This window comes from Gopherus evgoodei, chromosome 4 (assembly GCF_007399415.2).
Source record: "Gopherus evgoodei ecotype Sinaloan lineage chromosome 4, rGopEvg1_v1.p, whole genome shotgun sequence".
NCBI classification, from domain to species: domain Eukaryota; kingdom Metazoa; phylum Chordata; order Testudines; family Testudinidae; genus Gopherus; species Gopherus evgoodei.
Window position 1 is genome coordinate 70,750,330 of NC_044325.1, and position 25,075 is coordinate 70,775,404.

A 25,075-nucleotide genomic window follows, 5' to 3' on the forward strand; every position below is an offset into this window, starting at 1 on the left:
TGAGGCATGCCTAGAGTAAGCTCTCTAGGAAAGGCCTTGTCTTCATTTAACAGCTAGAAAGTACCCAGCACAGCACACCTTTGGTTACTGTAAAAATACCACCACAATATTAGCATCTCAGGCAATGGGATTTCCAGAAGCTAATAGAGGTCACTGTTCTTGATATTCAGCCTACATTTTTTGCACCTACTCCCCAACTACAGAAAACTGCTCTTAGAGCAGAGTGATGCAGGAAGGCATAGCCAGCATTGGAAGAGCCCCATATAACAAATGAAAGGAAGTATTGCACTTTAAAGCCAAAGTGTAACAATAAATGCAAGGCCAGGTTAAGGCTTGGAAATCACTGAGGCGGAAAATGAATCCTTCATGAGGCATTGGGAAAATGCGGTTGTAAAGGCCTCGGCCATCTGAGAGACTCATTTGTCGCAAGAAAACAAATGGATCCTGGAGTGTTTGAAAGTTTAAAAAACTCAGTGTTCACCAAACTGGTCAGTTTCACTTCTCTTGGGAGATCACTTGTGGCTGTGAAATCATTAGCCTTTTTATTGTCCCAACAAAAGGTCAAAATTTAAAACAAATATTGGAACCCTTCCTGTTGCTTCAACCTCAAGGAGGAGAAAAATAAACTGCAAACAACGGATACCCAGAGATAAAAAACCATGAATCTTGGTCTGTCATACTGGATGTCTAACAGATATCTATAGGGGAGGTTCTAAACACTGGCTTTTCTAAAACAATTGAAGCACACTGACTATAAACCCTGAACTCTGATGAAGTTTCCTCTCAAAGAGCCTCTCTGAAAAATCAGCAATATGCTCCACAGTAACTTCTGCAACTGTACTTTGTATTTATCAATATGCTGCATTCATAAACTGTTTTCATTCACTGTGGGACCACAAGTGATCCCACAAGCCACATGATTACAATCAGACTTTAGTATGCACTGACAACTCAGCAGCTCTAGCTTTTCTTCCCTCTCAGACCAGGTCAATGTTTTTGGTATCACTGGCAGCCCCACTAGCCTTTGAACCTGGGGTCACATCTGCTGCGATACTCAGCTCCAGCAAGCTGAAAGAGAGGAAGAAGTCCAGAACTGAGATGTCTTGTCTTTTAAAAGCTTGTATAAAGTTACATTGAAGCTGGTTATTGATTAAGAGGGGATTTCCTTTCAGATTATCCATGATTTTTTTAGCAGAAGAGAAGCACCACCTCTGCTCCCTCGAGATTGCCCACATAGTGCAAAGTATTCCACCTTCCCCTGGAACCAGTGGAGAACTATCAGGGCGTGCTTGGGTCAAAAACTGGGAGCTTGAGACTTGGATAGTCAAATGAGTTTAAGGGAATCTGAGCGCCCGGCTCTTACTGTAAATCAAATGGGATTTGGGTGCTTAACTCCTTGAGGTTTTGGAATTCCCACCCCATATGGATTAACGTTTCAGAACTCACCCAGCCCTGCTACCATGGCATAGACCACCACCCCACAACCTGAAGCCTCAAGAGCAGTGGTTCTCAAACTTTTTTACTGGTGACCCCTTTCACACACAGCAAGCCTCTGAGTGCAACCCCACTTATAAATTAAAACCACTTTAATATATTAAACACCATTATAAACGCTGGAGGCAAAGAGCGGTTTGGAGTGGACGTTGACAGTTTGCAACCCTCCCATGTAATAACCTTGCTATCCCCAGAGATAGCCAACCCCCAGTTTGAGAACCCCTGGTCAAGAGCTTCCTGGGAGCCAAAAATCTCTTCACACCTTTCCAGATGTCAAAAGGCATAAACTTTGCACTACCCAACTGTCAAAACCTGCAGGTCCCCTCCTCAACTCATCCAGCCCAAAACATCTACAGACCAGCTATCCACCATCAGTGCAAGAAACTGTGACACACTGACAATCTAGTAGCCAGTGTAAAGAATTCTAGAACTACTTATTTTAGTACAAGGAACACTGTACAATAAACCATAGTTCAATAAAAGCCTAAAGAGACAACTGAATTCAGGCTGATGCTCCATACACTTTCCCTAAAGCTTGGAGCAGAGCACATAGGATCTTGCCATATTGTTTTTGCAAAACAAAAAACACTGCCTATGAAGGATCTTGCCAATTTAATCTATAAATCTCAAAAGTTCATTACACAAAAAGGGAGTAAGTTCACCTCCTTCAAAAGCAGTTAAGAGGCACAGAAACATTAAGAAATTTGCCCAGGATTACAGAGGAAGTCTGTGGTAGAGATAAGAATAGATCACTAATGTCCCTACTTCATCCCATGCTAGTCACAGAAGCACATCAGCGTTCCCGTCTTGAAGTGGTTTCCATCATATACAGGGTTTACAGATCGGTTCAATGGCTCTCAACACCCCTACTATACCAATTATTCCAGTACCCCTGGTTATCGTCTGTATTGCTAGCTATACTGCAGATAGTTTCAGAGGCAGCTGTATGTGTTTTTGGAGCCCACAGATTAGTGGTAAAAGAGGAAAATATAGGCAGGAACTAGCTCAACTCATCCTAATCCCCTTCCCACTAATATTTTAAGCCGCCATTCCCACAAGTGCTCTACACTGACAATGCCAGTTCCACCCATCCACCATTGTCTTTTCTCTAACTTGTGCTACCAGCTTACACTCAACTTACCTTTAAAAAGCTTTAGTCATACTGTGGTCAAAATACAAACAAAACTGATAGTTTGAGGCAAAGCAGGAAGAGAGAATTCCCTTCCCAGGTCTAAATGAATGTCCCAGTAATTAACTAAGAAGGAGGGGGAATTAAATGAATGCAAGTGAGATTAATTGCATTGCATTTTAATCTTGTCATGCTGATTGACAAAGTTGGAGGTGCTTTGCTCTCCCCTCTTTCCAGGAGAACTGTTGACCTTTCAGACTGATAAAGAAACATCTGCTTTTTTTGCTTGTTTTTCTTTTCGAGTTTAACAGTTTATATTGCAATTACCAGGGCGGATTCCAGGCTTCAGCTAGAAAGGACACTTGCCAGTTATTTATTCAGCCCCCTGTAATAGCCTCTTCAACAGCTTGAAACATTTCTGAAGCATTGCCATTTAAAGTAAGTTTCAGGGGATAGCAAGATCTGCGCCGCAGTCTTCACAAACCAAACAGTTCTCCAAAAAAGAATCACTATGAAAAAGGAAGATTTTCCTTGTGTTATCAGAATTCTGCTCTGCAAAAGCCGCTTCCATCAGAGAACAAACTGTTTTGCAGACAAAGGATTCAGCCTTGGCACCCTTGTGAGCTAAGAGGGCAACAGCTTAATTTTGTAATTAGAGAGACCTGACCAACACTCCCACAGAACTCAAACAGCAGGAATAGAGACCTGGTCTCCCAAAGGCCAGGCCTGCATTTTAACCATTGAACAGTCTTGCCACCTCTGTTTCTTTGATGCAGCCCATCTCACGTTATTTTCTATGTGGCTGAGGGAACGGCTGCTTCGAGCCATGCATGGAGAGTCCCCTTCTGTGAGAGGAGGTCAGCAACCTCTGTGATACTGCCTCCTGGTCTAGCACCCTTCATAGGGCCAGGCCCCCATGTACATGGTCTCCTCCCTGATGCTCCTGCCATATCATTTTGGCTTTCATCTCCCACCTCCTCCCCCTGAGGTAACCCAACTCCAATAAAAGTTGGTGGCACCCCCATGCTGGGTCACCTGTTCTGCACTCCTTGCCTACTTCCAGTCAGAGGAAACACACACACACACACACACCCCTTTATGAGGGAAGAGGGATTGTGATGCTTCCTGGCAGTATGTAGGCTAGCAAGGCACATCACTACCACCTGCCCTTGCAGAAGAAAGCCCTGTCCGTGCCTACTGTGGGTCAGTTCTCTGATTCCACTGGCTGGAGCAATACAAGTACTCCCTTCTAGGCCTATGCAGGTCCCACTCTTTCTACTGAGAGCAACAAGCACTTTAACTCTCAAGCCCCATGGGACACTCCAGTTAGATGCTAACTCCTGCTCCACTGATCACTAGTCACCGATTCACACTATTCCAAAGAAGCAGTATGCTCCAGCTTACTAGTTACACCTCAGATCACCACTCCACTTAACACACAGCACTGGATGTTGTTATAGTTATAGAAAACAAGCATAGAGTTGATTTAACAAATTAGAGAGACTCCAGTGATGGAAAGTTGGAAACAAATGGCTACATATCAAATACAATCATAGAATGCATTCTAGAGCCTAGATTTGCTTAACTAGGTACTTTCATGTCTTCTAGAGCAATGCACCCAAAGTCCTCCCTGTATTTTACAGCCAGGTTTGGCTAAAGCCCCTCCGTTCATAAGACAACACCCATAGCTATACCCCAATAATTTACTGTCTTTACTCAAAGAGGATCCCCTCCTGCTGTTGGTTTTTTCCTGAAAGGGAAATTTACAGATTTCCTAGTCTCCAATTAGCATTTGGCTCAGTAGGCAAACAGGCATCCATTGGGAGATATAAAATGCCCAATACACATAGCCAGACAGCAAGATAAGTTTAATTTGCCTCCTATTTGAAAGGAAAGGAAACAAACAGATAACCAGAAGTTGACCTATCACAACATATTTTCAGTATAAACGTAAGTCCTTAAATATTATCTGTACATACATTTTGCAGTCATTATGACCACCGGTGGGATACTGGCTCTCAGAGACCTCACGTTACTTTTTAGTGAATTATTAGGTATATATTCAACCCAGAGAAGGCCTATAAAAACTCTATGCACTCTCTGCCAGTGACATCAAGAGGTCTCTAGGTTATAGGGATTTTAGTACAACAGTTGACAAAAGCTGCAATACTCCAATGGAGTGTGGAATGGTGGTGGACTCCAGAAACTGAAATGGTAGTGTTGTCCTAAAAGTAAATACAAAAAGTTTGGGGCTGGACCCATGCTCTTTCAATCGGGGAGTGGGGGGAGGGTAAACTCCACCATCTAGGAGCGTTTAGAAGGTGAGAGACTGACAATATATTCTGTAAATTTTCTGAACAAACTTTATGGATTTAAGAAAGTAATTTATATCTCATTGAATTAGTATTAAAAAGGTAACTGTGCATTAGGGTTGCCAACTTTCTAGTTTCTGAAAACCAGATCTCACCACTCTCTCTCTCTCTTCACCCCAGGCCCTGCGCGCCCCCCCCCGACACTTACTCCTCTCTCCCCTCCCCCTTCCCCATCACTTGATCCTCTTCAACTCCCTCACCCAATCAGCTGGGCTTCCTCTGCTCCAGGACTGGTACAGGAGCTACAGCCTCACATGGAGATGCCTGCCTGCCTATGAGATGCAGATAGGAGGCAGCCCTAGCTGTGCAGGGGCTGGTGTGGGTTGATGACCCAGTACCTCCCCAAGCCACAGTGAGTGGACTTGGGGTGTCTGATCAGTATATCTGACCAAACACTGCCTGGTCCCCTTTTTGACTGGAAAGTCCAGACTAAAACAGGACACTTGACACAGTAGGGTTGCATGAGTGACTGCGGAATTGTATGTTTTTCCATGGGAAAGGATAAACAGAACAACAGGGGGTGATTAGGCAAATTTACTCTGGTCCTAACAGTCTCCACAGAGGTCACCTCCCTGGAGAGGTTTGCCTAAACCAGTTCAAACTGGATTCTCCAGGGACCAACAGACAAAAATGGGTTATGGCTAAATAGCCTGTTTTTAAACAGATTTAGGTCCCTCTTCTTGATCCAGTAAGTGGACAGACCCCTGGTCCACAGCCCCCACCCCAAATCCTTAGGGTTGGATTGGAAGGACTAGGTTCTTGTTCTAAGCTGAAGTTGTGATGAACTGGTAACCACAGGAATCCCGCCCCCCTTTTTGGGGGTGGAGGGGAGGGGAAATGCTGAAGGACTGTTCCTGCCAGAATTCATGTTAGGGTTGGGGTTAATTCTGGTAATCTTATTAACATACCTGTAGGTTTTTATTATGGTTTGCTCTGTAATGCTTTTTATCTTAAGAATAAACTAGGCTTACATAGGACGTGCTGTGCAGTACCTTAACTGTAGCATTATACCTATTAAATCATCTACAAAGAGCAAGCAAGCAGGTGTCCTTGGGCAACCTATCTATGCTGAGACCACTACCCTGTAGGCACGGAACTGTTCAGCCTGGAAATATCCCGATGAGAAAGGAAGAGAAATGTGTATCTCCACTTGAGAGGCAACAGCTGAGGGGAAATACAGGTGCAGTTATCCTGAACTAGACAGAAGGAAACCACAGATATGTCCTTTCTCAGATTTCCACCATAATATATAGAGCCAAATCATGCTTAACTAAGCAGTGGGCTCCCCAGATTCAGATCTATTTGAAAAAGAGTGCTGTCTACATCACTAGACAGTTCCTCCTATTGTTGGCTCCTGCAGGGACTCAGAATCCGCTTGACCTCTATTACACAGAAGCAGCTGATGTAATAATGTTGACTTTGGTTACTTCACTGCAGGATTAATACACAAAAAGTCCCTGGGTTTTAATGTTCAACATTAACAAGTGAAATCCTGGTTTGCTCTCAAGCAACAAATCAGAAGGGAATTACTCCCATGTTTAAATCTACCTCTAAACATCAGTTATTCTAAATAGCACTTGGTGTGTCAACCATTAGTGGTGACAAAGTCAAGTTAAAAGGTAAGATTAGTACTTTGAACACTCACAATCATGAATAGGGATTTCTTAAGTCTCTCCTAAATAAAAAACAAGTGGAAATGAATGTGCAATTCTAACATACAAAAAAAGCACATCCAGGTATTTCATAAGGTGAATAAGAACTGACTGGAAGACGGGGATCTGAAGGTTAGCCTTCACCATCCAGCTATCAAAGATTCATAGTCTGTTTTTTTTCCCTAGTTATCAGATTTGACTTCCTCAAACCTTTGCCAAATAATCTGGGGCAAGTGTAGATTTACTACAAACACGACTAAAGTGAACATTCCATTTGTGATGTGCATGCCATCATCCACATGCAGAAAATGTCAGACATTCTAAGGAGTTCTCTTCTCCCCGGTTGGGTTTTGTTTGAAATTTATTGAGTGGGTGGAGGTAGGGGACAGAAAATGGCAAGTGACTCACTGAAAAAGTGGTCTTCAATTCCTGTTAATAAATGCTGTCTTTACAATAATCATTTCTTCAAGTAGGAGTACGATTAAAAAAGTTCTATCCTTTATGTTTTGTTCGGTTTTTGCTACTGCAAGAGCCTTCTGATCTAGGACACTGATCAGTTAGAGCCTAAAGGACGTGCCAGAAGCCTTCCATATATAGGTATCCCCCAAAGCCAATGGACGGGTGACCCAGACCCAGTGTTGAGAGAATTCAGGGCACTCCTTTCCCTCTTTAAGATGAGGCCATTTCTGCTTGTATGGCAATAAGTATTGTGGAACAACTAAGAACACATTACGTTTTGCTAAAGAAATGGTCACTATAAATAGAAAAATATGACAAAATACTTCAAGGTAGGCAAAGTATCTGTCCCCCAGAAATGGAATACAACAGTCTCCCCAGTTGAATAAAGAATCACTTCCTAAACCACACATTTGCCAGCTCACATCAGACTTCCCATCTGGGAATGTAACTCACTCCACAGCAAAAGGTTGGGTTTGTTTGTTTGTTTGTTTTTAAGTTTTGATCAGAACCAAATCCTGCTTTAAGAGCCATGTAGCATTTGCCTACTCAATTTTACCCAACTCAGTGATTCTTCTCACAAAATAGGGGAGTATGAAAACCCGACAGTAGTTTCTTCCCATTGTGTTTGTTTTGCTGCCAGCAACGATGTACTAGAGGCAGCTGCTGGGAATGCCCAGCTCCAAGCGTCTGCAAATCAGAAGACAAAATTTTGAAATAATTCCATTTCACAGAGAATAGAGGTATCTTTTTTCCAATCTTACTTTAGTGTGCAGCTCTTTGAAAAGTCAGGCCTCTTTAAGGAAACAAGTAGGGTATTCAACAATTGAAGCACACAAGATCACTAGTCACTCCTGAGACTCTTGGCCTATGGGCTCAGATGACATTAATATGCCACCACCACCAGTTACATTTCTTGCTCCTCTAGAAGGGGATACGCTACTACCTCAGTGTCAGTAGAAACTGGATCTAGGATGAAAAGCAGCCACCTCAAGTTTAACCTGCGTGACAGAGGTGATTAGCAGGAGAGAGGTGTCAGAAACCAAAAATTACTTGTCTTCTCTCCTTGTCAACCCACACATGAGCCCTCCTGGAGCAATTCAGTCACCACAAGCATCAATACCTGCAACATGCCAGTGCTGTGCTATTGCATGCTGCCTTTTTAGCAGTCATCACCACGCCATCAGGATGAGAGATAACTAGTTCAAGGTCCTCTCAGGGAAGGTAGAAATTATGCTGATAGGAAGAAAACCATTACTGTTAGTTGTGAAATTGGCCACATCCTCACCTCACCACCTAGAGGGCTACTCAGGGGGCTGATGCAAGACCATGAGAAATCTCATCATTGCCTTAAGTTATTCAGATAGCAAGAAATTCCTTCTTTCACCACTAGCTCGCTAAGAGACTTCACCTATTCTTCTAATCTACATACAGTCTTAGCATGTAGTATCCATATGATTGCCACTTCTAGATGAGACTACTGCAAGTCAGTACCTTGGGGTGAAGGAGACCACCTCATGAAAGCTCCAGTGTCTATAATATGCAGCATACCATGTCTAGAGCATTGGTGGGATGTGTTCTTAACTCTCCATGGGCTCCTCATTCCTTTCTCAATCCAATTCAGGGTGTTGGTTCTAGTCTTCAGAGAAGTATAGAAAAGAAGCTTAAACTTTAAACACAAGAGCATCTCCCAAAGCAGACTTACGGGCTGCCAAAGGAGCAAGCTACAGGATCTCTCACACACATACCCCCCTCTTCTCTAGTGGCCCCTCTCCCCCAGGCCGGTGTGTGGTGGGGGGAAACAAAACCACACACACACTGTCCACTAAGCATGCCCTGTCAGCTAGTTTGGGAAACCCCGAACAGAGCTATATTTCGGTGCTGCTAGTCTGGTAGGACTCCATCCCCTTTTGGATGTCACCACTGTCCCTACACCCTTTGCCACATCAGCATAATACCTGTACTATTCATAGTACTACCCTAATGGCACCAGCTGGGATAGAGTGAAGCCATCTAGAGCACACAGCACTCGGAAGCAAAACTGGAAGACTACAAGGGATAAAGAAAAACTTTTGTGGCAAAAACTTGGAGGGAATTGTCCTCCTACATGAATAGTCCACAGGTAAATATGAAAATGCAGGGGAGGCAAATAAAGGAGTATTGGACTATTCTGATCTCATGCCAGCCATAAACCTTTAAACAAGTTGGTAGTGTCCTTTTAAGAGATGAACTTTCCCTAATCCAAAAGGAGGGAAGTCAGGGAAAGGATGACAAAGCCTTTGAGAGAAGAGGATGTTGCATGAGTGCATAAAGTAAAGTAAAGAAGGTACTACTGGCTATTATTTTATTGCAGCCACATGCCAGGCTCTCAATCAGGATCAGAATGCTACTGTGGTCAGCAGCGTACAAGAGGGGAGACATACAAGGTACCAACCCTGAACAGCTTACAATCCAGTCAAATATGCACCCAAATCAACTCCCTCTCAGGCATTGCAAACCTCAACATTAGACTGAATTTGTTGATCTTACTGAGCAATTAAGAATGTTGCATACTGTAACAGAGCAGTTGCCAAATAGCTCACATCAACTGATTTTGAAAGAGACAAGTCTCCACTCTGAAATGGCCCAGATGGAGTTGTGAACAAGTGCCCTAGGTTCTTCCCACCTCCATTTAGTTTCCTAGCTTAAACACATCCAATGTATTTTTACATGGAAGAGGCCAAGAGACTCCTTCACATTGCATGCAAGGATCTGCAAGTCTCTTAATCAAAGACCTTTACACACATGCATGCATTTCACTACCAGTTTCAATACAACCTGACCTTCTACTAAAATAGACAGGCCCTGACCAAAAGGGAAACAGAACCTTGCAACTGCAGCACAGCAGTGTTTGAACGTGGCTGTTACTAGCTGAGTTCCAATGCACAGTTCATCTGATGGGTATGAGCTGACATTTTTTGTTAACGAGTGCCACATACTACAGACCTAGGAAGCCTGCAATAGTACATCACAGCCAACGCAGATACAGATGCAGTTGTCACACTGCTTAGTTCCAGAGAATGCTGACTATGAGTACAGCAATCCATGAGCATGTTGTCACCTTCACTGCCTCCACCAAGAAGCATGAGCTACTTCTGCCTCCTTTATATTTCAAGGAGTAGCAACTGTGGGTTTCAATCTGGCCTGACAAGACTCACAAGTCATAGTCCTGGTGATATTCCATGTGCCCCAGAGACAAGCACTGGTGTTCAGCTAGACAGCACACATGACATCAGGGATAGAACCAGGACCTTGCCATCCAAAAGGAAAATAAAAACAAGCAGACAGACCAATCCTGAGAATTTCTGTGACTGAGCTAAGGAGACTTCATTGGCAGTAGTAGGGCTTTTTTGCTATGTGAGCCAGCCATTAGATGGAGACATGACCACACAATACACTCATTAGCCTTTCCCTAATTTCCCCATCTATAGCAGAATGCTTGGATGATGTCTGTAGCTTCACATTGCCCAATAGCACAGAGTAATTTTTAAACCTAGTTCTCAAGTGACACCATTGTCAGTAGCGATGGCAGCCTCTGCCACGCCACTTGACAAAATCCCCAGATTGAGGCATGCAAGACAAAGAGCAGCAAGCTGTAAGTGATGTAGAATTCAATTCCATAGCCTTGGTTTTTATTGTAAGTGTATAGTCCAAATAAAAACTAAGACACTAGGTTTGTGCAGGGACAAGAGCTACCATCCCCATTCGTTTAAATGGGGAGTTTGCAGCCCTCTCAGCTATTGATTCAGACTGCTATAAATTCAGGAAGTCACAGTATCAGTTTCAAACTAGACTAGCAACCACACATGCTCAAATGCTTTGTTTAAACAGCTGGAGCAAGGGATGACTTCCACAGCACAGTGGTTTTCAACCTGTGGTTTGGCAGACCCCTGGGGGTGGGGGCTGCAGACTATGTAAGATTTTTTTCAAAGGGGTCTGCACCACCATTCAAAAAAATTTTAATAAAGGTCTGCAAATGAAAAAGGTTGAAAAAAAACGACTACCATAGCAAGTTCTGTAGCTACATAACACATAGGGCATGAACTTTATGTAACTTGCAGTCACAGATAGAGTCAGGGATTGTATCCTCAGTACAGCGTCAGTACAGTTAGCTGAGGGTCTTCGTGTGTTTTACCTACCCACTTTTATATGCTACCAGCCTTCATGGAAGCAAAACACCAAATTCATTCCTTGCAAAAGACAGCTATTTAAAAGTAGAAATTCAGCCCAAACTCCTCTGTTCCCCAAAATGACAGGGTTATAAGGGAGGTCCTGAAATGCAGACTAGTTGCTGAAAAAGCTGCTGTAATTGGCTAATCAGACATCTGTATAATGGATTGTTTTTCAAGTCACACAGAATGAGGAAAGCTAACCAAATATTGTATAATACTAGCAAAGTGTTAATCCAGGGGTCGGCAACCTTTCAGAAGTGGTGTGCCGAGTTTTTCGTTATTCACTCTAATTTAAGGTTTTGCATGTCAGTAATACATTTTAATGTTTTTAGAAGGTCTCTTTCTATCAAAGTCTATAATGTATAACTAAACTACTGTTGTATGTAAATAAGGTTTCTAAAATGTTTAAGAAGCTTCATTTAAAATTAAATTAAAATGCAGAGCCCCCTGGACTGGTGGCCAGGACCCAGGCAGCATGAGTGCCACTGAAAATCAGTACACGTGCCATAGGTTGCCTATTCCTGTGTTAGTTCTTGGGTACCATGCTAAACAGATCTCAGAAGTAAAGTCAACTCTTATCTTACCACACAAGTGCATAACCAACAATGCAAATCAGATCAGCATGTTGAGCCTCTTGGGTGCATAAGAGGAAAAAAAAAAAAACCACACACCCCCACCACCTACCGGCTGTTTAACATTAACCTTGACATAATCCAAATGGTAAAGGGGCCCCCATAGCAGCCAACCTGCTAAGATTCCCCCCTCCTCTCCCCAACAGAAAATAGACATGCAGACCTAACGGGCAAAAAGAAAAAAAGCTGGAACTGTTCTAGGTAGAACTAGACTCACTTAAATGAAGATCTTATGCAGTCATAATTTAAACATTTGAGACCAGATGCATAATACTATAGCAATTCAGCAGTGATAGAGGTAGTATTACGCTTGAAGGAATCTGACCTAGAGTGTTCCCTTTTGTTACCTACTTACAATTTTCCACTACTGTAGTCCCTCCAAAATAAACTCTGCGCCATTACAACTTTTTAGTCAGTCATTTTCTATCCAAAAAAGCTAAGAAAAAAATTAATTTAATGAAAGACTGAAAGGAAAGCTTATGGATGAGCCCAAACCAAGTACCAAACATCAGGGCAGTTTTAATCCCAATCTGAATTATGCAGTGTGGGCCGAGATCTTCTCTGTGCAAGATATTAAACAGAGCTTCAGGCTCACACAGACTGCACTCTCTTATGGTGGTGCAATGGAGAGAACACAGAGGGAATCTGCTTTTTGGAACAAGTAGGGCCATCTCCCTTGCAGGAGGTTACAGAATTCATGGACATTACTACAACACAGGCTTCCTCATACAGGTTTTATCATTTCAAATTCCTTCAGGTGTGGTCCATGACCCTTATTTAGGGGTTGGGGATTGCTGTAGTCCATTTCAGTTCCTCATTATCGGAGGTTGTGATTTGGGGTCCTTACTTGTGGACAGCTGTAGGGGAAGAGTTACCATTAGTCCACATAGTAAACCTCCGCCATGGTGAGCACTATCTCATGACCGATTTCTCTGATCCCTGTTTTACACTGGTTTATGGCTTTGGCACCCATTGTTCTGTTCCATGACTTTACTAGTAGCACCTCCTCCAGCTGTTTTCTCCAAGTAGCTATTCCCATCATGCACCCTCTTTCAAAATCAATGTCCAGGTTACTAGGGGTCAGGAGGACCCCTGTAAACCTGGCTATGTTCTGCTCCCCACCCTAGGAAGCATATAAACCTTTTAGGAAAGGATTCCAAGATGGTTGTTTTCATTTGCTCTACAAGGGAGGGAAAGATCCTCACAACCTGTCTCCAGCTCATGACCAGTTCTACAGGGATGTTGGGGGTTCAGCTCCCAAAGTCTCATCAATCCTATGCTTTTCAGAGAAAGGGAGGATGACTTTTCAAGACTGGGCCACGATCTCGTAGTCTCTTCTTGCTTATGGGGATTTCTGAAGCACTGCAACCCACATTTTATCCCTCTTACATAAACCAACTGCTTTCACAGCCCTAGGGCACCACAATAGTGCCACTACCCTCTGCTATGACATACAGAATTGGAGGTTGTCCTACTGCTCCCCACTTGGGTATTGGTCTCAAAGAGGAGGAAATGGATCTGCAGGAGACCATGTTAGCTTGCCTTGTGCTGGGGGGGGATGAAGGTTCCTGCCAGCACTCCTCTCCAGCCCCAAGTGAGAAAAGCAGGGCTTGGGGGCACAGCCCATCTGGTCTGCTATTGAATGAACAAATGCTGCTAAATGGCACATAGCAGTCTGGATTTTTTAGAGAGACAGCCAAGTGTTCTCCTCAGCCTTCAGGTACAGACTCTTGAACCTGGTCTGTGGACTATTGGTGCTCTGAAGACCAATTGCTGGCAGGGTGAGCAGAACTGGTGCCAGAATGACATGGTTCTGGCTCTGACTCTTCCATTGAGAGAGATAGGAGAAGAGGAAAGACACCAATTAACTTTTTAATGAGAACACTTTACAGGCAGCTAAAAGACATTCTTATTACTTTTCCATATGATCAATTGCTGCCGTTGCATAGAGATGTTAGACTGCACAGGAAGAGGGTGGTAATGTGATCACAAAAGAGAGCAGAAGAGGTTCAAGAGAAGAGTCTCTGTTAAGATATTGGCCACGTTATGAAATATTAGATCAGGAATTCCAAGTTATTTCTAGGGAACCCTAGGTTCTAATGGTTCCTATAGACCATCTCAGTGAGTATGTTTAATTATTACGAGTCTGAAAGATGGTCAGATTATACATACTAAATGAGATTTTCTGCATAGCAAGTCACTGGGAAACCTAGAATAGCCTCAAATAGATTCAAACTGCTGCCATAATTTTATTAGGCCAGGAGACAAAGATAGCAGGTACAAGTATTAGTATGCCCCTTTTGAGGGGCTCATCAAGCCACAGTGAAGCAAGAGACCCATACACCAGAAATCCAGTAGGTACAGGCAGGCAGCCACCCACAGCATACTGTGACTTTGAGACCTGGTCTACACTGCGATTTTAGGTTGAATTGGGCAGCATTACCTCAATTTAACCCTGCACCCGTCCACATGACAAAGCCCTCCCCCTCTCGCAACTTAAAGGGCTCTTAAAATTGATTTCTTTACTCCACCCCAACAAGGGGATTAGCACTGAAATCGACCTTGAATTTGGGGTAGTGTGGATGCAATTTGACAGTATTGGCCTCTGGGAGCTATCCCAGAGTGCTCCATTGTGACTACTCTGGACAGCGCTCGCAACTCAAATGCACTGGCCAGGTAGACAGGAAAAGTCCCACAAATTTTGAATTTCATTTCCTGTTTGGCCAATGTTGCAAGCTGATCAGCACAGGTGACCATGATGGAATGCCAGAATCACAAAAGAGCTCCAGCATGGACCAAATGGGAGGTACAGGATCTGATCGCTGTATGGGGAGATGAATCCGTGCTAGCTGAACTCTGTTCCAGGAAATGAAATGCCAAAACATTTGAAAAAAAAAAAATCTCCAAGGACATGAACAGAGGCTATAACGGGGACTCGCAGCAGTGCCGTGTGAAAATTAAGGAGCTCAGGCAAGCCTACCCAAAAAAAAAAGGGGGGGGGGAGGGGGCAAACGGCCACTCTGGGTCACATCCCCAAACATGCTGCTTCTATGATGAGCTGCATGCCATTCTAGGGAATGCAGCCATCACTACCCTGACCCTGTGCTTTGACTCCATCGATGGAGTAGAATGCAAATGGAAGCGGGTTCTGGGGAAGAGGAAGATGAGGCAGCAGCTGAAGATAGCGCACAGCAAGGAAGTGGAGAAACCAGTTTCCCCCAACAGCCAGGATCTGTTTCTCACTGTGGACCTGAAGCCAGTACCCCCTGAACCCACTCAAGATGGGCTCCCAGACCCTGAAGGCAGAGAAGGGACCACTGGTGAGTGTATCTTTGTAAATATTATACATGGTTTAAAAGCAAGCGTGTTTAATTATTAATTTGCCCTGGCATTCACGGCCAGTACAGCTACTGGAAAAGTCTGTTAACACGTCCCTGGAGGATTTCTGCTCTATCCCCAGACATCTCCATAAAGCTCTCCTGGATGTACTCCTAAAAGCCTTTGCAAAAGGTTTCTGGGGAGGGCAGCCTTATTCCATCCTCCATGGTAGGACACTTTACCATGCCAAGCCAGTAGCACGTAGTTGGGAGTCACTGCAGAACAAAGCATGGCAGCATATGGTCTCGGTGTTTGCTAGCATCCAAACAACATCCATTCTTTATGAGTTATCCTCAGGAGAGTGATATTCATGGCCACCTGGTTGAAATAGGGTGGTTTTATTAGGTTCCCATTCCTGCTGAGCTGTTTGCCTATGGCTGAACAGAAATGTTCCCCACTGTTAGCCATGCGGTGGTGGGAGGGGTGAAGCCATCATCCCAGAGAATTGGGAGGGGAGGAGGGGAGTTAGTTGCACTTGTGCTGCATGTTAACCCGGAAACCGCAGCCCCTCCTTTTAAATTGCCAGCCCATTTTAAATGGCCAACCCAATGGCTGCTTGGTATGGGAAATCAGGGCGCTGATGTTCGAAACCATTCCCACATGTTATGAAGGTTAAAGCAGCAAAAAGACTGTGGCCTGCCATGACTGCTTGCAAGCCAAAGTCTGTTGCCTGGCCCCCCGTGAGTGATCTCTCACACCAAACTGGCATACCCACAATAAGAGGCAAAATGCGACCTTGTAACAAAAGCACATGTGCTATGTAATGTTAACAGCAAGGTTTACCGTGAAAGAGTGTACCCATGGTTCTATAAAGTGTGTGTCTTAACTACCACTCTCCTCTTTTCCACCCCCCGCCTCTACCAGCTGCATATGTTTCTCCTTTGCAGAGGCCAGCAAAGATTAGAAGGCAAAAAAATGCATTTGAGATGAAATGTTCTGAGCTCATGCTGTCCTCCCACACTAACAGAGCACAGCAGAATGCGTGGAGGCAGACAGTGTCAGAGTGCAGGAAAGCATAATATGAACACGAGGAAAGGTGGCGGGCTGAAGATGATAGGTGGCGTCAGCTTGCTGACAGAAGGCAGGAGTCAATGCTCAGGCTGCTGAAGGATCAAACTCATATGCTTCAGCGTATGGTTGAAAGGAAAGGCAGCAAGAGCACAGACCACTGCTACAGCCACTGTGTAACCAACCGCCCTCCTCCCCCAGTTCCATCACCTCCTCACCCAGACGCCCAAGAACATGATGGTGGGGGGCCTCCAGCCACCCCACCCCAGAGGATTGCCCACGCAACAGAAGGCTGGCATTCAATAAGTTTTAAAGTTTAAGTTTTAAAGTCCAGTGTGGCCTTGTCCTTCCCTCCTCCCCCACCCCACCTGGGCTACCTTGGCAGTTATCCCCCATTTATGTGATGAATTAATAAAGAATGCATGAATGAGAAGGAACAATCATTGTATTGCCTCTGCGAGCGGTGATCAAAGGGGGAAGGGAGGGTGGTTAGCTTACAGGGAAGTAGAATGAACCAATTAATAAAGAATACATGATTTTTAAATGACAGTGACTTTATTTCCTTGATTGGACTCTTCCAGTTAGTATGTGTACTTCCACCTTTTCATGTTTTCTGTATGTATAAATATCTTCTGTCTGTGTGTTCCATTCTATGCATCCGAAGAAGTGAGCTGTAGCCCACGAAAGATTATGCTGAAATAAATTTGTTAGTCTCTAAGGTGCCACAAGTATTCCTGTTCTTTTTATTTCCTTAGAAAGCAAGCTGTGATCGAAAGGGGAGAGTGGGTTGCTTACAGGGAATGAGTCAATCAAGGAGAAATAAACAGAACTTTCACACGATAGCCTGGCCAGTCACAAAACTGGTTTTCAAAGCTTCTTTGATGCGCAGCACACCCTCCTGTACTCTAGCCGCCCTGGTGTCTGGCTTTGTGTAATCAGCAGCCAGGCGATTTGCCTCAACCTCCCATCGCCCCATAAATATTTCCCCCTTACTCTCACAGATATTGTGGAGTGCACAGAAAGCACTGACAACAATGGGAATATTGGTTTCGCTGAGGTCTAGCCAAGTCAGTAAACTGCACCAGCGCACTTTTAAGTGTCCAAATGCACATTCTACCACCATTCTGCACTTGCTCAGCCTATAGTTGAACAGCTCCTGACTACTGTCCAGGCTACCTGTCTATGGCTTCATGAGCCATGGCACTAAGGGGTAGGCTGGATCCCCAAGGATAACTATAGGCATTTCAGCATCCCCAATGGTTATTTTCTGGCCTGGAAAGAAAGCCTCTGTCATAAACAGATAGTTAAGGGTTAATGTCTTTTACCTGTAAAGGGTTACAAGTAGTGAACCTGGAACACCTGACCAGAGGACCAATCAGAAGACAAAATACTTTCAAATCTCAGTGGAAGGAAGTCTGTGTTTTGTGTTGTTTGTTTGTTGTTCTCTCTGGGTTCTGAGAGTGACCAGATGTATCTACAGGATCTCTAATTTTCTGTTCAAATAGTAAGTACAAGTAGAAAGGTGGTTTAGTCTTTTTGATTGTTTTCTTTATTTGCAAATGTGTATTTTGCTGGAAGGATTTTAATTTGTATTTGTGCTGGGGGGAAGGCTTCTCTCTAGTGTCTATAAGCTGAAAGACCCTGTAACCTTTACCATCTTAATTACAGAGACAACTTTTACTTTTTCTCTCTCTTTTATTAAGAGCTTTTCTTTTTTAAGACCTGATGGATTTTTTCCCCTTGTTAAGGCTCAAAGGAATTGAGTCTGTACTCACCAGGGAATTGGTGGGAGATAGGAAGAGAGAAGGGAGGGGTGAAGGTGGAATTCCTCTGTTTTAGATTCACAGAGCTTGAATCTGTATTATCTCTTGAGGAGGGGGGAAGGTGCATTCCTCTCTGTTTTAAGATTCAAGGAGTTTGAATCACAGTGATCTTCCAGGGTAACCCAGGGAGGGAAAGCCTGGGAGAGGCAATGGTGGGGGAAAAAGGGTTTACTTTCCTTGTGTAAGATCCAGAGGGTCTGGGTCTTGGGGTCCTCTGGGAAGGTTTTGGGGGGACCAGAGTATACCAGGCACTGCAAGTCCTGGTTGGTGGCAGCACTACAAGATCTAAGCTGGTAATTAAGCTTAGGGGGATTCATGCTGGTACCCCATCTTTTGGACACTAAGGTTCAGAGTGGGGGTTATACCATGACACTCTTCCTGCAGCTTTTGAAACTGACCAGAGTTCCTGAAGACGTGAGCGTCATGTACCTTTCCTGGCCATTTCACATTGATGTTGGTGAAATACCCTTGTGATCCACTGGTGCTTGCAGCACCATTGAGAAGTACCCCTTTCGGTTTATGTATTCGCTGGCTTGGTGCTCCGGTGCCAGTATAGGGATATAGGTTCCGTCTATTACACCACCACCAGTTAGGGAATCCCATTGCAGCAAAGCCATCCACTATGACCTGCACATTTCCCAGAGTCACTACCCTTGATATCAGCAGCTCTTTGATTGACTTGGCTACTTGGATCACAGCAGCCTCCACAGTAGATTTGCCCACTCCAAATTGATGACCAACCAACTGGTAGCTGTCTGGCATTGCAAGCTTCCCCAAGGCTACCACCTGTGCTTCTCAACTGTGAGGTCTGTTCTCATCTTGGTATTCTGGCACTTCAAGGCAGGGGAAAGCAAGTCACAAAGTTCCATGAAAGTGCCCTTATGCATGTGAAAGTTTTGCAACCACTGGAAATCATCCCAGACCCGCAACACTATGTGGTCCCACCAATCTCTGGGCCCGGGAAACAAGCACAATTGGTGTTCCACATCATGAACCTGCCCAATTAACACTATGATGTGCACATTGCGGGGGCCTGTACTTTGTGAGAAGTCTACGTCCATGTCCTCATCACTCATCACTGCGCTGCCATCACCTCCTTGCCTGGTTTCGCTTTTGCAGGTTCCAGTTCTGCATATACTGCTGGATAATGAATGTGGTGTTTACAGTGCTCATAAATGCCACGGTGATCTGAGCGGGCTCTATGTTCCCAGTGCGATGGCGTCTGCGCTGAAAAAAGGCGCGAAACAATTGTCTGCCATTGCTCTGACGGAGGGAGGGGCAACTGATGACATGGCTTACAGTGCTGCCTTACAGGGAATTAAAATCAACAAAGGGGGTGGCTTTGCATCAAGCAGAAACACGAACAACTGTCACACACAATGGCCCCCTCAAGGATTGAACTCAAAACCCTGGGTTTAGCAGGCAGTTGATTTCACAGAGGGAAGGGGGAGCAAATGAATACAAAACAAATCTGGTCTATTTCTTGTTTTGATCCACTCCATCTATCTTGTACATCTTAGGCTGGCAACAGACAGTGCAGTATGACTGCTAGCCATCATCATCTCCTGGGTGCTCAGCAGAAGACATTGCAGTACAACTGCTGGCAGGATTAAGTCTCCATGAGACGAAACTTGAAAAGGGAATGACCTGGCTGAGTCACTCCCATGTCTGCCCAGGCGCCCCTGACCAACTTCATCAAGGTCAGCTAAAAGAGCACCCAGGAGTACAACAATGGCTACCAATCGTAATGCACTGTCTGCGGCCAAAAGGCAATGAGCTGCTACTGTGTAGCAGTGCAGTCCCACATCTGCCAGCACTCAGGAGATGTACGGTGACAGTGAGCTAAGCAGGCTCCATGCTTGCCATGGTATGGCGTCTGCACAGGTAACCCAGGAAAAAAAGGTGTGAAACAATTGTCTGCTGTTGCTTTCCCCGAGGGGGGGGTGGAGGGAGCGCTGACGACACGTACCCGGAACCACGTGACAGTGTTTTTGCCCCATCAGGCATTCATTGGGATCTCAACCCAGAATTCCAATCGGCAGTGGTGACTGCAGGAACTGTGGGATAGCTACCCACAATGCAACGCTCTGGAAGTCAATGCTAGCCTCGGTACTGTGGATGCAGTCTACCGACTTAATGCACTAAGAGCATTTTGTGTGAGGCCACATACAATCGACTGTATAAAAACAATTTCTAAAAAAACCTGTCTTCTATAAATTTGACCTAATTATGTAGTGCAGACATACCCTTAGTGGCAGTCAATTTGTACAAAAAAAGACTTCTGAAAAATATTTGATCAATATTACTCTAACTGAAAGGTTACTCTGTTTTTAGTTTTACTTTGTCTATTTAACAATACTTTCTATACCCATATGCCCTTCTTACCCTTATATAGTCACACCATTTACCAGGGTTTCACTCAGCAATAGGAGAAAAACTTTCTAGAATAGGAAAATGGAATTGTAAAAATCAGACTTTGTATGGAGGACTCAGGCACAGGAGTAATACTTGGAACTACTCTAGTCATTTGAAATGACTAGAGTTAGACAAGGTAGGTGAGGGAATATCTTTTACTGGACCAACTTCTGTTGGTGGAAGGTACAAGCTTTTGAACTCTCAGAGCTCTTCTTCATGTCTGAGGAAGGAAGCAGAGCAGTGTTGCTGGAACAATTTGTATAGTGGGGGTGCTGAAGGCAGGGGGTGTGGCAGCACCTCCAGTTCCAGCACCTATGAAGCAGAGAGTGTCTCAGCTAAATAAAAGTTTAAGTGGTTTATTAAACTAGAAGAGACTATACAAATGACTGCCTCCAACATGCGTCACCCCCTTCTACTTAACTATCTGTCCCAAATTTTCTTTAGCTCAGACACTGCTTCCTTCCCCAGACTTGAAGAGCTCTGTGTAAGCTTGAGCCTTCCACCAACAGAAGTTCATCCAATAAAAGTATTACATCACCTACTTTGGTTCTCTCCTATCCTAGGACCAACACAACTACAACAATACTGCAAATTGAGTAAGTGTTAAAGCCTACAAACACTACAAGATATAGTGCCTAGTATCCTAAAGTAGCCTGACTTCACTGTGATAAGTCTGCAGAATCAAACCCTAAAATTGCAGTCCTGCCCACTTCCAAAGAGGTAGGGTTCTGAAGGGGATATGGTTTAACAAGCCAGATGTTTCTCTTCACTCTTATCACAGATCTATTCTCAGGATCAGAGAAACAGTGAGTGGTATAGCTTAGTGGCCATAATAAAAAATACAATGAATAATTCAAATAACTTTTTTGTAATGTAGATACAATCTAAAACATGGCACCTTTAGACCAGTGACAGCTTTATTGTGAGCGCCTAATCATCAGGTGAATGTAACAGATAGGATTTGAATTTCAACATGCTGGTGGAACAAGTTGTGGGGAGGAGAGCACACCACTACACAACTCCACTCTTTTCAACAAGCCACTTGAAGAGGGTGGAGAGGATTTACTAGTGAAATACATAAAATCCATGATTTTATACTGAAGAGCCCATAAGCTAAACTTTTAAGGGCACAGGTCTTTCCAATAAACCAAAAGCTATGATGTCAGATTAGCTGACTTTTCCCACTGACTGTGGAAAGTTCTTTGGAGAAAAAAAAAATAGTTCATTGAATTCATAGGGTAAGAACACAGACTCAACAGCTGTTTGTGTTTGGGTTTTAGATTCTCTTGAAGTAACTTGTATTTCAAAAAAATACAGTCTAGGGAGCAGTTACACTGGCTTGTAAAATACAGTATATAAAAAAAAGTCTACAAGGAATCTGTTTGACAGACAGGCTTGTTGTGCAATTACCCAGGCTAGCATCAGGATGTTTGTTTGTTTTATTCTTCATCTCAGCTGTTCCTAATTAAGGCTCTCAGCTACTTCACTGATGAGGGGCCACATAAAGTACCTAGATTGAGCTGTTGAAAAGAATCATGCTTTTTTCAAAGAAAAAAATTAACTGCCCAGACCTTTGGGATTTTGAAAGCAAGTGCTTTACTATCAAACAATACAACTTAATTTAGAACATTTATGCGTATCTCAAAATCTTGTGTTTCCTCCAACCGTCAAAATTCCTGTCTCCAAGGATTTATGATATGCACTGGATCCAATCTGCCACATTCTAACTGCTGCTGTTACACATCTGGTCATAAAAGGGCTACAAGGTGCAGCTGAACACAAGGACACACTTTTTTTTTTTTTAATGTGGCAGCTATAGTCGTTCCACAGTATTGAGAGGGTTTTTTTAAGTGTGTGTATATTATTCAGATAGTAATCTGGTTTAGTACACCACTTTTTTTTGTTAAGTCTCCTATTGCTATATTCGGAGTAAAGAGTCCTACATACATTTCAGACCAATTAGCAAACAGTGTATGTGGACAGTGCACCCAACATACTTACATACAGGTTAAGTTTTTCCACTTACCCAGAAGTGTGTTTTTCTTGCAGCATTGACTTGAGAACAGCTTCTGTTTTAGGGCCTTAGAATTCAGAGTCATTACCCCAATCTAGAGGCTGTAGTGGTAGGTAACATGTGAGCAGGAGGACCATACTTAGAAGAGAGCTGTTCTCCCCCAGAATAGTTTAATACTTTTGTAAGTAAAATTAAATCATCCCAATAAGAGCCAACCATAGATTAAGACAAAACTAGATTCCTAGAGGGAGATGTTTGGGCTGAAGGCATCTAGCTTTATTGCAGGGATTCATTTAATCCCTACTTAGAAGCATAAGAAGAAAAGTCCTAAAGCTATATTCTGGGAACCAATGGGGTCCTATTAAACACAAGGCTGACAATATAAAAATACAGCATATTAACATGCTCCTCTCTTTTGCACCAACCCCTGACAAATGCATGCCCCACTGTTTTGGGTACTCAGCTTGATTTTAGGGATCTTCTGAACAGTTATCACTGACCACACAGCAGGCATCTCCAGCAGCACTCCAGAGGTGGTGATGGGTCAAGCACAGCAGGGCCAGTGCTAGAAGCCTCAGGGCTCCGTCAGAGCAGAGTGGGGAGCCCCTCTGGGATGCGAGGCAGACAACAGCTCACCGGGGACGTCTTAACGGGGGGGGATCCGCGGTGCATCCCAGAAACAAGGAGCGATGCAGGACCGCAGCTGAAGTTCCCAGGCACCCGAACACACAAAAGCCCGTAGTGTACCTGACAAGCATGACAGGGTCGGTGCGGGGCAGGAGGGGATTTTCCAAGCGGGAATGAGAGCAGCACCTGGCTGAGAACCTGGCTGTGACCTGACAATGATTCCCTTGTACTGAGCGAGCGAGCGCGCGCGCGCTGGGAGAAGGGGGCGCGAGAGAGATCCCGGGGAAAAGCAAGAAGCTCGCACTTACCCGGGGCCCAGTGGCCCTGTGGCTCTGAACCTGAGGAAGATGCGGCGGCAGCAGCAGCACCAGGAGCAGCTGGGGAGTCACCACGCTGCACCAGGGTCTGGAGAGCATCGTCACTTGAGGGCTGGGGGCTACAGGCACGAGAGAAACCCCCCTTTTTTCCTTTCTCTGCTGGACGGAGTTTAACTTGCAGCTGGAGCCCTACCCCTGCCCTTAGCCCACGGGACACTAGCCGCCCTGAAAAGCCAGAGAGTTTCTTGCCCTAGCCGGGGCGTGCGGGGCACTTGAGCCACCCAGCTCTGCCCCCTTTAGCGGCACCAGGTTAAATGCCTAAGTCCTAGCCATTGGGATCCCCCTTATAAAGACCCTGCCTGGGCGGGGCCAGCAGGAGTGACTGAGGGAAGCACCCATAACAGCGGCGTTGCTGCTGTGCAAGAGCCAATGACAGGGAGCGAGGGGTGGGCCCCTCCCTTTCACTACGGCTCCCTCCGTGCGGGAGCGGACAGCGGGTTTCTCAGGTTGCCCCCCTGAGGCTGCATGTTTGGGTTCCAGCGGCAGAGATCCAGAGTGAGGAGCAGCAGGAATCACGCGGGGGGGCACAGGGCGGGAGACGCAGGCGGGTTCAAAGCATCGTGCACGTCAATCGCTTCACCTCTGGTGCTGGCAGCACCTGGGGTTAGCTAAACTAGCAGCGCCCTAAAGAGCTCTTTCCCTGTGTCCCAGCAGTGGTTTGTTCACCCCTCGCCCAGCTCCAGCAAGAAAAAGAGAGAGGCCAGACCGTTTCTTTGGTTTACAATCAGTTTCATTTTCCAGCTGTCCTGGAATGCTTCAAGACACAATGCTTCAAGACTTACAGGAGTGTGGGGAAGCACTGGAATAGGTTACCTAGGAAGGTGGTAGAATCTCCATCTTTAGAGGTTTTTAAGGCTGGGCTTGACAAGGCCTTTCTGGGATGATTTAACTGGTGTTGGTCTTGCTTTTGCTTTGAGCAGGGGATTGGACTAGAGGACCTCCTGAGGTCTCTTCCCAGGCTGATAGTCTATGAAGGTGATGAAGCAGTGAGGAGCTTACATTTCCATTTCACTTACTTGTGATGGCCTAGAAACCTCCACATGGGGTTTAGGAGCTGGTGGGAGTGTCAAGGACTGTAGCAATCAAAAGTGCAATTGATCCCTGCCCCCCCCCCAACACCCACCCACACAGATATATTTCCCTCCTCCCCCACATCTTCCTCAAATCCTAAATCTTTATGAAGTCCAGTCTTTGCAGGAAGAAAACTTAAAACAAATTCTTACAGGAGCTAACAACCAAGGGGAAACCAGCCATACCTTCCGCAAAGCAGTTTCTCCATCTGCCTGGTCTTATAGTGTGTTCTTTCTTCTATCTGAAAATCGGATTCCACCTTCAGTCCTCAGCCCTGCTTCTTCCCCCTTACACCTAGGGGAGGTCTGAGCTGGGAGTTAAACCCCTACTGCTGGAAACCATGAGACATCTCCCTGGGCACCATAAAAGTTGAGCTTTGTATTTTGTGTCATATTAGACCTAACATCTTCTCTTAC

The 25,075-nt window shown here is 44.7% G+C and overlaps 1 protein-coding gene across 5 annotated transcripts in view; it reads right to left on the bottom strand.

The window, feature by feature from the left end:
• Positions 1-23,827, bottom strand: part of SMOC1 (SPARC related modular calcium binding 1) — a 193,685-nt gene extending 169,858 nt beyond the window's left edge. For all 5 annotated transcript variants that reach the window (XM_030559690.1, XM_030559689.1, XM_030559687.1 and 2 more), the window contains exon 1: positions 23,520-23,827. In XM_030559690.1, the coding sequence (XP_030415550.1) occupies positions 23,520-23,627 (108 nt within the window). In that variant the 5' untranslated portion in view covers positions 23,628-23,827. The remainder of the gene's footprint in view (positions 1-23,519) is intronic.
• Positions 23,828-25,075: the final 1,248 nt, after the last annotated feature.